This window comes from Castor canadensis, chromosome 5, assembly GCF_047511655.1.
Source record: "Castor canadensis chromosome 5, mCasCan1.hap1v2, whole genome shotgun sequence".
Classification (NCBI taxonomy): Eukaryota; Metazoa; Chordata; class Mammalia; order Rodentia; family Castoridae; genus Castor; species Castor canadensis.
The window spans coordinates 131,746,887-131,759,655 of NC_133390.1; the positions used below are offsets into that span (position 1 = coordinate 131,746,887).

The following is a 12,769-nucleotide window of genomic DNA, read 5'->3' on the forward strand; positions in this document are numbered from 1 at the left end:
GACAGCTGTGCAGCTTTACATAGGCCCTGTACCAGGGCCACCAGGATTAACATCTGCCATCACTTCTCCCTTCCTATCTGCTTCAAGTCTCACCCCTGCCCCACACAGCCTCATCAAAGTGTAAAAAAATTGGGTGTATGAAGAGAATAAAACCTCCCCTGGTTTTGCCTGAAGTCCTCCAGGGAAGCAGCAAACCCACTCCCAATGAAGCCCATATAATGACAAAGAAACAAAGCGTAGGTCCCCTTGCTCAGCCATAGCCTGTTCCCTCAGGAGTCCAGGTCTTGATACCTGGGTGTCCAGCCACTTCACCCCCTCAGGGGTGTGCTCCACTCTCCCGTAGAAGTGCACAGGAAGCATGTATTCCGGCCGAGCTTTCTCCCAGGGGTTGCCATAGCGTAACCAGTCATCAGCCTCTTCAACCTATGGGGCAGCAGGGAGGAGTTTCTATTACCCCAGTCATTTTTCCCTTGAGACTGTATTTACTACTCTTCTTTTTTTCTTCTTTGGTGGTACTGGGGTTTGGTCTCAGGGCTTTGCACTTGTTAGGCAGCCACTCTACCACTTGAGCCACAATGCCAGCCCTAAGATTGTACTACTCTGATGCTATAACTCCTCTAGTCCTAACCCCAGCCGTGCTTCATCTGTAACTTTTAGACTATGAATAGGTTTTTTTTGTTTTTGAGACAGGGTCTTACTAAGATGCCTAGGATGGCCTCAAACTCATAATCTCCTGCCTCAGCCTCCCAAGTAGTTGAGATTACAGGGTTGCACTACCACCTGATCCCAGATGATATCAAATAAACTATTCTCCACTCAAGTGGAATAGCTTGACTTCCATTCTGAAGTGCTGTCCCTGGCCTAGGTAAGTTTGATGAGACCAGGCCGTCCTCATCAAAGAGGTTCTGACTGCCTTGCCTGGCTGCAGTTTCATGCTTTTAGCATTGAGGTTCCCCTCATAAGGGCCACTGTGCTTTGAGAGTCTGGCCACAGATCCCACAGAATTTTATCTCCTCACTGGTGTCAGAAATAAAGACAGAAGGTAGAAACAAAAGCTGTAACAACTGCTTTTCTAACTACTCAAAGCCAACCACCCCACAGGATGAGCTACAAGAGCACCACCCTCTACCCTGTATTTGGGTAACCCAGAAACCAGGACAAAGCTTATAGTACCCTAGCCCTCACTGCATGGGGCCCTGCCTGGGAGCTCCTGTAAGGCTCAGTTGGGCTTCTGTGTCCTGTCCCACCTGACTTGCCTATTACACACAGAAACTGTTTGCAAAGGGCTCATACAGGGACCAGTCTGGCCAGGACCACACAGAACAGCTGGCTTCCCTCCTGTTGCACTTGGCCAAGGACCAGCCTCAGGCTCTCCAGGAAGTGCAGAGCATGAAAAGCAGAACTGACAGTGTATCTGCTTACTTTCATTTATGAACAAGAGATGGAAACCAGTGAAGACACTCAATCCCACCTACCTGCCAGCCATTGACAATCTTCTGGTTAAAAATCCCAAATTCGTAGCGGATTCCATAGCCATACGCTGCCAGGCCCAGGGTGGCCATTGAGTCAAGGAAACAGGCTGAAAAATCCAATCACAGATCACAGACCATCAGCAGATTGAGGCTGCTGAGAATCAAGACTCCATTGGGACATGGCCTAGGGGTATCATACAGGAAGTAGTGATGACCACAGCCAGGTCAGGTTTCACCAAAGGGAACAGCGGAGCCCCTCACCCCTCACCCTAGAAACCTGGGGCCACACCAAAGAAGTACCAACGCACGGGTGTGGGAGGAGGGAAGGGAAAAGGTGAAGAATCCCACAGAGCTCATGGTGAGGCCTAGCACCCCTCTATAAACAAAGTCCCCTCCCTACCAGCTCTCTCAGCTGTGTGCACTGAAGCGTAAGGCCTCCCTACCTCTCCACACACACAGAACCCTCCCTACATGCTGTGGGTGTAGGCCCAGAAATGGGACTGGTGGTGTGTACTTCATAGCCCGTAACACTTAAAACACCATCGGGTATTTGAGTGCCACCAGAGTCCCTGAAGGTGGTTGAAGCAACGTGTCACTGAATTCAACCCTTGTTCCAATCAAAACTTCTTGAGAAACACAATGTTTTAAATAAAGATTCAGAAGGAAAGTTTATTAAACTTCTGGATTAAAAAAGAAGTGCTGGGCACACAGCTCAGTGGTAGGGCACTTGTTCAAGCATGTGGAAGATGCTGGGTTCAATCCCCAGCACCACAGAAAAAAGGAAGCAAGGAAGTATGTGTGTGGGGGGGGGGTGGTAGGGAAATCCCACATGGAACACTAGCAAATAAAATAACCATTTAATTCACCAAACTTCAGACACCTGAATATTAGGTACTCTGAATATTAGGGAGACAGGTGAGGAAGATGTGCAGATGAAAGACCCAGGTTCTTGTGCTGGGACTCATGCTTGCAGGAGAGAAACACACCAGTTCAAGCCATCGTTGGCCTGGCGCTGCCTGGGTCTGTCCTGATGGGTAGAAGACACTGGGAGGGAAAGAGAAGTTGTCATCCCAGGTGTAGGCCACACCAGAGACAAGTGCAAGGAAAAGTGCCTAGAAAAGCTGAAGGAACTGAGAGTACTCCAGTGGGTGAAAATCTCCAACGGCAGGGGGCAGGTCCAGCCTGCTGACAGTGACCTACTGTGAGGTCAGAGGTGGGGTTCACCAGACAGTCCCAAGGCTGTCACAGGGTTCATTAAGGAATATGGATCACTTCCCAGCCTTTTGGCTAAGATCAAGTGTAGTAAGTACACATGTACCATGGTAGAGACAAAGAAGGCTTCCTTCTAGCTTAGGAAACCAGGTTCTACATTTACCGAGGAAGGACAAAGTAAGAAGCTGGCAATGACCAATCCAATGTCATGGGGGTGGGAGTATGGAGTGGCTGAAACCCTAGCAGCTCAGTTTCTGATGAGATAACCAGGCACACAGCTCATGCTCAGGCTGTGCTCTGCTGGCTTGGACATGGTCTCACAGAGGGAAGGCAAATGACAGCAGGACATGCTTGGCCTGAGCTGCTGCATTTGAACACTGTTTTGTTTGAGAGAAACATGTTGCCTTTAGAGACTTTAAAGAATTTAGGTAAAATTTGAAAACCTAAACAATTCCCCAAGATACATTTTAGGATGTATCTCAATTTATAAAATGCAACTGCCAAAAGAGGCTGGGACATGAAGTGGCTGGGTGCCAGAACACCCACATCCCTCTACACACATGGCCACAAAACCAAAACCACTGTTTCTAGTCAATATTCTTTACCTTGCTCCCTCAGCCCAGAAAGACTGGCAAATATAACTAAAGTAGAAAACACCACCACCAGGATGCTCTCAAGTGTGGTGGCTGGAGGGAGCTATATGCCTGAAAAGGCACGGCTGTTATGTCAGGGCCATCTGTTTATTACACTGGAGCTGTAGCTGCTCACTGTATGTGGGGATTGAAACTCAGACTGCATTTCAATACCTCTGACCTACTCCCAAGTACTGGCTTTTGGACCATGGAAATCCTTCAGCATACTGGGAATTTTCTTGGCACCAGCTAACCCAATGCTGGCAAGCGTGACCATCATGATAATTACAAAGCACCTTGTATGAAAGATAATGTACATTCCCCCCTTTTTTTTTTAAATCCAATTAGTGACAAAAATTTTGACCTGAAGAACAGACTCACCCATCCACTCCGAGGGAGACCAATTTACCCTGACAGGTCAGTGTCAGAAGCACACCTTGCTTTGGTGTCACCATGTGATCCTATGCCAAGCCAAGAGTTTAGAAAAACCTTATCTTAGACAAGCACTGCTTACCTGCGAGCCTCCCCAGGCCCCCATTCCCAAGGCCTGCATCCTCTTCTATTTCCTCTAGTTCCTCCATGTCCAATCCCAACTGTAAACAAAAACAATATTACAGCAGGATGAAAGATATTTAAATCTTGTGAGCTTAGACCAAAATTGAGGGTCTTTCTTTTAGACTTAAAAATCCAATGTTGAAATTTAATGTTGATGATAAAGCTAGAGCACACAAGGAAGGTATGAGGATAGGTAAGACACCCAAAAAACTAATAGCATATGTTGCCCTCAATGCAGAGAAACTAATGCAGATACTTTAAAGCAACTGAGTCCAATAGGAGAAGGGGACCAGGAACTAGAGAAAAGGTTAGATCAAGAAGAATTAACTTAGAAGGTAACACACACGCACAGGAAATCAATGCAAGTCAACTCCGTGTATAGCTATCCTTATCTCAACTAGCAAAAACCCTTGGTCCTTCCTATTACTGCTTATATGCTCTCTTCAACAAAATTAGAGATAAGGGGAAAATAGTTTCTGCCAGGTATCAAGGAGGTGGGAGGGGAGAGGGAGGGGGCGGCGGGGGGAATGACCTAAACATTGTATGTACATAAGAATAAAAGAAAAAATTTTAAAAATAATAAATAAAATAAAATTTAATGTTGAACTGGTGCACAGAAATAAAAGTTTCCAGGTATTTCAAAAACTTCTAACAGTGAAGAGTCAAAATTAGACATGTTTACCGGGATGTACTGATGCTATGATCCCAGTACTTGGGAGGCTGAAGCAGGGGGGATTGTGAGTTCGAAGCCAGCCTGAGCTACATAGTGAGACCTTGTCTCAGAACAAAAGTAAAAAATAACAATAATAAAAAAAAAAGAAAAACCCACCATGAACATTAGACATATTTAATACCCAAAGATATTTACTGGCAAGTTATCAACCTATTTATAGTGAACAGATTGTAACATATGGCCTAAGTATGAAACCAGTGGTTTGGTATTTGGGGGTTTTTGTTTGTTTGGTTTTTGTTTTTGAGACAGGTTCTTCATATGTTGCTGAAGTCAGCCTTGAACTCCTGGGCTCAATTGATTTTCCTTCCTCAGTCTCCTGAGTAGGTGTAATTATAAACATTCACCCAGCTCAAAACCAAAGATTTTTAATAATTCTCTAATTTCACATGGCCAAATGATATTTAAGTGACAGTTTTTAAAGCAAAACCTAATAAACTTTTCCTGTGTTTATTTCAATTATATTTTTAAATCTTGTGAGACAGAAGCTAGGTATGGTGGCTCATGCCTATAATCCCAGCTACTCAGGAAGTGGATAATGAGAAGACTGAGGTTCAAGACCAGCTTGGGTAAAAAGTTAGTGAGACACCCATGAATTAAAAAAACAAAACAAAAAAACAGCTGAGTGTGGGGTGTACACCTGTCATCTCAGCTATGGAGTAAGCATAAATAGGAGGATCAAGATCCAGGCCAGCCCAGGCATAAATTTGAGACACTATCTGAAAAATAATGAAAGCACATGCTCAAGTGGTAGCATGCCTGTTTAGCAAGTGTAAGGCTCTGATTTCAAACCCCAATACTGCTGGGGTGGGGGGCGGGGAAAGAGAGGAAAGAGAGAGAGATCCTTTCATTTAGAGATACCTACTAAAATACGATGTTATGATGTTGGCTTAAGTAACTGAGAGTGCTGGGGTTGTGTACAAGTAAAGCACAGTTGGCCGTGAGTTGGAGTTGATGACTGGTGAAGCCAGGTGATGGGTAGGTGGGAGAAGTTCATTGTAACAATCACTCAATTTTTCTTTGTGCTTACTATTTTCTACAGTGAAAACAATGTTTAGTGTGTCATTGATAAGCTCAACCAGGAGAAAGCTGCTTCTTTTCAAGTAGCAGTTTTTAGAGTAAACTGCCTCCTGAACTTTCTAGCCCTGTATGATGCACTGTGTCATATTTTCTTTTCAGTATTACATTATAAATGGGGGTGTGGGGGTGGACAAGGGGCCTTTCCTGTCCTGTGTCATAATTCCCTTCCCACCCAAAGCATCTGGCACTCTTCCCCATCTGATATCTAGAAGGACCTAGCAAACATGGATCTGGAGACACTAAAGGTCCAGTCATCACCAAAAACTTTCAAATCCAAGATTAACTAAAAGTTAATGAGTGAAAGATCAAATTTAAGAAAAAAAAAAGTAGAAAGTTTTAAAAACTTCATGCTTACCTTTATTTTCTTAGTTTCTATAAATAACACATTATTTGTATCTTATTATTTATAAACAGATACTATGTATTTACGGCACACACAGTGCCTGAAATTTCTATTATATTTGTGAATTGTATATAGGGAAAATGTTTCCAAAAAAATAGTTTATGCAAGTGTAAAATTCATACAAGAGTAAGACGCTATATAATCTGTACTCCTCACAGACACACTCTAACGTTACTATTTAGTAAACAGAATTTAAATGACAAGCCACCTGCCAAGGTGACCTCTACCTTGTTCTACCATTTGAGTTTAAAATACCCATTTGAGGGAGTGAACTATTTTGTGGCAACAACTGAAACTGCATGCTGCAGACATCATTCTTCATTAAGCCCTTGTAGTTTGGGCATGAAAGGTCCCCTGAAGGCTCGTGTGTTAAAGGCTTGGTTCTTGGGATGTGTTCTCAATGCAGCAGTGTTCAGAAGGTGGAGCCTTGAGAGGTAACTGAATCCTGAGGGCTCTAACTTCATCAATGGGTTAATTAATGGATGAGATGGACTATTCACGGTAGTGTCTAGTTAGAGGAAGCAGGTTCCCTGGGCATGCCCTTAAAGGGTATTACCTTTTCCCTGGTCTCTTGCTTGCTCTCCCTCTGCTTCATAATTACTATGAGATGACCATCCTCCTTCACCACATGCTCTGCCACCATGATAGTCTATCTTGCTTCAGGTCCACTGAAACCTCTGAGACCATGAGCCAAAATGAACCTTTCTTTCTTTAGGTTGTTTCTCTTAGGTGTTTTGTCACAGTGATGGAAAGCTGACTGACCCGGCCCTGGAGAGGGAGATGGGGATCCCCAGCAAGGCTGAGTCAACTCATATCCATGCTGAATTTATGCCCCAACAAAGCTCCCCAAGCTCCTCCCCCCAAATTCAACAAGAACAAAGGTAGGGACGGGTTGCTGGGGAAGGACCCCACCCTGAAGGTCCTCTCACACACATGCCAACAGGGAGGAGGCTGTGGGTTCTCGCTCTAGAACCTCCATTAGAGGTAAGTGTGCCAGGAGAAGGGAGAGGAGGAGACAGAGATGTACAGCTCTTCACTGGGTTGAAAATGATTTGTGCAGGAATTAAGCACAAAGAGAACCCACAAGAAGGCAATGTTTAGGGGCACTTGCTTACTAGAAGCCCAGGAGGTTGTTCTGGGATGGGGCAGGAAGCCAGAGGTGGATTATTAGTTCACTAAAATAGAAGTGGGTAATTACCAACCACTTTTGCCATGTTCTAAACCTGCCCCTGGGGTAGGAGAGGGAAATGCAATGGTTTCTAAAAACTTCCAAACCTTAGCGTTGTGATTCAAAGGAGTCCTTGCGCTCCATGTTTTATCTTCCCTTCCAGTTCCTGCTTTTTCCTCTTGAGGAAAGAGAGCATCATCTATCAACCCATTCCCTTCCAGGAGTGAAAAACACACCATAGCACATTACCTGTTCCCAGACAGCAGCAAATCATCAGTGCTCACCTCTGAGGGAAAATGGATTAAAACTTCATTGTGCACAGAAGAGGAACCCAGAAACTCAGCCACGAGGACCCCATACCTGATAAATCGCTTCATCACAAGCATTCTGAAGGCCCAGGTTCACCATTGTGTTCTGCAGCGTCCGGCCCATGTAGAATTCCAGGGAAAGATAGTAAATGCGCTGAGGAAGCAAAGGAAGAATATTAGATGTCCTATTCCAACCCCAACACTACGAAGGCTAGGTGATAAGCATACATGAAGCACCTAGATAGAACTAACACTTACAATAACCCCACAATTACACCACACTTGCAAGAACACTTCTAATGCTCGAATCCCCAGTGACACAAACTAAGTTTTCCTAGACCTGTGGGGAAGCAGGTCAGCCTAGCGCTTGGGAACAAGGCTCCCAGACCTGGGCAGATCAGGCTGAGTGTAGGCTGGCCTCTTATCAGTTGAGTGCCCTTGGGCAAGCTGTATCTTCACATCTCTAACATGGGATTAAACAAGATAAGGATTAAATGTGGCTCATGTCTATAATCCCAGCTACTCTGGAGGCTGAGGCAGGAGAAGGGCTTTAGCTGAGGAGTTCAAGGCCAGCTTGAGCAACATAGTGAGACACTGTGTCCACTAAATAAAGAATAAAGCCCTAAGCACTGAAGAATAAAGCTTCTGAACACATGTGAAATACACCATAACATCAATGCAGTCAGCAGATGCTGGTGGCTGAATGGAGGCACCATTTCCACCAGGCACAAGTCTGGTTTTGCCTGTGGCCAGGTGGGCTGGCTTGGCGTGGGGGCAACACTGCTAGCTCTGTGCTACATGAGTTACTGCCACATAGAACCCAACACTACTGCACAGAGCAGGGCTCTAAGAGTTCTTGCAGGGGACTCAGAAATCAATATCCCTGAGAGTGGCTCTACTAGCTGCTGAGAAGCCTCAGAGCCACCTCAAAATCAAGCTCCCTGTGGCCTGTCCTGGTTTCTTCCCCTCCCAGCACAGGGGCAGCTTTCAGCAAAGTTCCCTTTCTACTTGACCAAATCCACTGAGAGAGGAACCCAATGGCCTTCAGTCTTCTTCCTGAAATTTTGTTAACCAGAAAACACTAAATTGATATATTAGGAACAAAGATAAGTCTGTCAACATGCCTGGACAGATTTTTGTTACACACCATTGTTCTTTACCTCAGTCCCATTCATATGGTAAAGAGAATCATTTACAAACCATCATGCGTTCTGTGAACTCAAACAACTTTGTGGCAGGCCACAAAAAATTCATTACATTCTCTAATGGATTCTACATTGGATCCCCTAAAAATCATTTTCTATTCTTCTAAAAATTTCCTATATCCCCACTTCCCTCTGCCCTATAAAGGGTATTTGAGCTTCAGCTATCTATGGCTCAGAGTTCTTGCTCTTATGTGTGACTTCATGCTGCCTCTTACTGTGCCATCAAAAGTAGAGCCCAGGGGAAAAAAAAATTGAAGAAGCGACAAATCTTTCTTAGAGAAAAATTCTAACTGATAAATGAAGGAATGAGCATAACAAAAAAACCACTTGAGAATCCCACAGTAATAATAACTGAAGGAGGCAGGAGCCATGGCAGAACGCTGAAGCCAGTAGGCAACAGCAAGGAGTCATCAGTATCTGCACAGCCTCCAATTCTCCAAATATTTATTGACTGTTGCAGTGATTTTAATTAATACCCATACTTCCTCTGACATTCTTCCTTTGTGGAGTTGAGCTTAATTTCTCACCTGAGAGAGGGCCAGACTCCATCTCTCCCTGGAAAGTGAGCCATGCTAATGTGAGAGAAACCTGGCCATGCTGATCAGATAGCCACATACAGTGTGGGGAGAAGGGCCCCTTACTTCTGGGGTCTCCCAACCCTAACTTCAAACTAATTATGAGAAAACACTAGACAAACCCAACTGAATGTCTGATCAGTTGTACTCATCAAATTTGTCAAGGTCATAAAAGACAAGGAGAGATCACCAACCACTACAACCAAACTATGCTAAGGTTTTTGGAACTAATAAATGAGTTCAGCAAGGAAGTAGAACACAGATTTATACAAGGTAAGTTGTATTAACTATATAATAATTATGCAAATTAATTATGTTAATATAAAATCCACTGCATTTTTATATTTTAATTTTAATCCCAAGTAGCTGGGACTACAGGCTCATACCACGATGCCTGAACCATTGGGATTGTTTTTACACTAGTAATAAACATTCCAAAAATGAAATTAGGAAAAAGATTACAAAGGAAGGGTAAAATTTGTAAACTGAAAACTACAAAGCAATTGTTAGAATATATTAAAGAGACTTAAGGGGTTAGGGATGCAACTCAGTGGTAGAATTTGTGCTTAGACCATTTGTGGTACAGTTCCATCCCCAGAATACACACAAAAGACCTAAATAAGTGAAAAGATAAATTGGAAAACTTAATATTGTTAAGATAGCAAGGCTCCCAGAATAGATCCACAGATTCAATGCAATCCCCACCAAAATTCCCATTGGCTTCTCTGCACAGATTGACAAGCTGATCTTAAAATGCAAGTAGAGATACAAGGGAGCAGGAACAGTCAAAACAATCTTGAAACAGAAGAATAAAATGAAGGGCTTATGCTACCTACTCTTAAAAACTTACTACAAAGCTGCACCATCAAGACCATGGTGGCATAAGGACATGCATTGGTCAATATCATAAAACTAAGAATCCAGAAAAGAACCCACACATTTATGGTCACTGATTTTCAAAACACTGAGACAATTTGATATCCACATGCAAAAGAATGAAGCTGAAGCCTTAGCTCATACTATATACAAAAATCAACTCAGACTAGATTAAAGACCTAAATGTAAGAGCTAATACTATGAAACTCTTAGAAGAAGGCATAGCAGCAAATATTCATGACCTTGGATTAGGCAATGACAACAGAAGCACATGCTACAAAAGAAAAAATAAATGAACTAGACGGACTTTATAAAAATCAAAACGCTCGTTATCATCAAGAAACAGAACCCACAGAATAGGAGAAAATATTTGCAAATCAACTAACTGATAAAGAATATATATCTAGACTATATAAAGACAACACATCTTAAAAACGGATGAAGAGGGCTGGGGATGTAGCTCAGGAGTAGAGCGCTTGCCTGGCATGCATGAGGCCCAGGATTTGATCCCTACCTAGCACTGCTAAATAAATAATTTTTTAAAAAATAAACAAAGAGTGTGAATAGACATTTCTCCCTCAATACTGCAAATGAGGGATGCTCAACACCACTAATTATTAGGGATCTGCAAATCAAAGCCACCTGAGATACCACTTCACAGCCACTGGAATGACTGTAATGAAAAAGTCACTAGGTAAGTGTTGGCAGAGATGTAAAGGTTGTGACCTTTACACTAGTGGGATTCTAAAATTGTACAGCCACTTTACTAACCAGTCTGGCAATTTCTCAAAAAGTTAAATATGTAGAGTTACTATTTGACCTAGCAATTCCAATTTTAGGTATAAAAATAAAGAGCTATATTCACTCAGACTGGTACACAGTAACTGAAAGGTGGAAATAACCCAAATGTTCATCAGTTGACGGATAAACATGATGTACCACGTGATGGAATATTATTTAGCCATAAAAAGTAACCAAATACTAATATCCATTATAACATAAAAGAACCTTAAAAGCTTTATGTTAAATGGGAGAAGCCAGTCACAAAACACTACATATTATATGATTCCACTTATACAAAATGTCCAATATAGGCAAGTCTAAGACAACAAAAAGTAGGCTGACAGTTGCCAAAGGCTATGGGACAGGAAGTTTGGGTGACTGACAGCTAAAAGGTACAGGGTTTCTGATTAGTGTGATGAAATGTTCCAAAATTGATTGTGGTGACAAATATACAACTGTGACTATATTGAAACCAATGACTTGTATGCTTTAAATGGTAAACTATATATGAATCTTCTCAAATAGCTCTTACCAAAACAGAGAAACTAAAGCAGATACCTTAAAAGCAACTGAGGCCAATAGGAAAAGGGGACCAGGAACTAGAGAAAAGGTGAGATCAAAAAGAATTAACCTAGAAGGTAACACACACACACAGGAAATTAATGTGAGTCAACTCCCTGTATAGCTATCCTTATCTCAACCAGTAAAAACCCTTGTTCCTTCCTATTGTTGCTTATACTCTCTCTACAACAAAATTAGAAATAAGGGCAAAATAGTTTCTGCTGGGTATTGAGGGGGTGGGGAGGAGAGGGAGGGGGCGGAGTGGGTGGTAAGGGAGGGGTTGGGGGCAGGGGGAGAAATGACCCAAGCCTTGTATGCACATATAAATAATAAAAGAAAAAAAAAAGAAATGACTTTGTGTGTAGGCTGTTTGCGGTTTTCATTGACTATATTAGTATATATGTCTCTAAATCCTCCATTCTCTGTCATTCTTTCACACATGCCCTTGCAGTGTGGCACATCTTTATTAGTGACAAATTTAATTTACAAATATATGACAGATGGAGCAGAAGGGTGATAATATTTTAATATAGCTTTAGGTTCTCTTATGTATTTCCTTAAGAATAATACATGCTATGTTATGCCATATTGATTTTTAATAATGTAACTGAACTGCAAAGAGACATGCAGAGCCCTTACATTCCAGGTGAGGTGATGTCTACATTTTTCTGAGTGATTTGTATAATAAAACAATAAAGCCAAAAAAAAAAAAAGACAAGATATTGTCAAAGCTGGGCGTGGTGGCATGTGCCTATAGTCCCAGCTGTTAGGGAGCCTAAGGCAGAAGGATCACTTGAGTCCAGGAGTTCAAGACCAGCCTAGTGACTGTGCTGTACACTGTAAAAAGCCTGAAGAAAGGACTGCGAATGATTTTACCATAAAGAAGTGATGAATAAGCCAGGTGTGGTGGCACATGCTTGTCACCCCAACATTCAGGAGGCAGAGGCAGGAGAATCTCAAATTTGAGGCCACCCTGGGTTACACAGTATGTTGGAGTCCAGCCTAGAGTACATACTGAGATCCTATATCAAACATTAAAAAAAAGTGATAAATCTCATTATACAGTATATACATGTATTGACCATCACATGGTCAATGGCAAAAACAAAGGTAAGTATCATTAAATATAAAACAAAAGCAAAGCCACAAACAAAAACCTGGCTGAAGAAAACTGAACAAAATGAGGAAAAGCATGAAAGGACTGGAGAG

At 42.5% G+C, this 12,769-nt stretch overlaps 1 protein-coding gene across 1 annotated transcript in view; it reads right to left on the reverse strand.

The window, feature by feature from the left end:
* Pygb (glycogen phosphorylase B) overlaps positions 1-12,769 on the reverse strand; it is a 53,379-nt gene that overhangs the window by 23,477 nt on the left and 17,133 nt on the right. Inside the window, exons 2-5 of the mRNA XM_020184698.2 lie at positions 7,613-7,714; positions 3,831-3,909; positions 1,476-1,579; positions 292-423 (exon numbers count right to left, since the gene is read on the reverse strand). Of these exons, the coding sequence (XP_020040287.2) occupies positions 292-423; positions 1,476-1,579; positions 3,831-3,909; positions 7,613-7,714 (417 nt within the window). The remainder of the gene's footprint in view (positions 1-291; positions 424-1,475; positions 1,580-3,830; positions 3,910-7,612; positions 7,715-12,769) is intronic.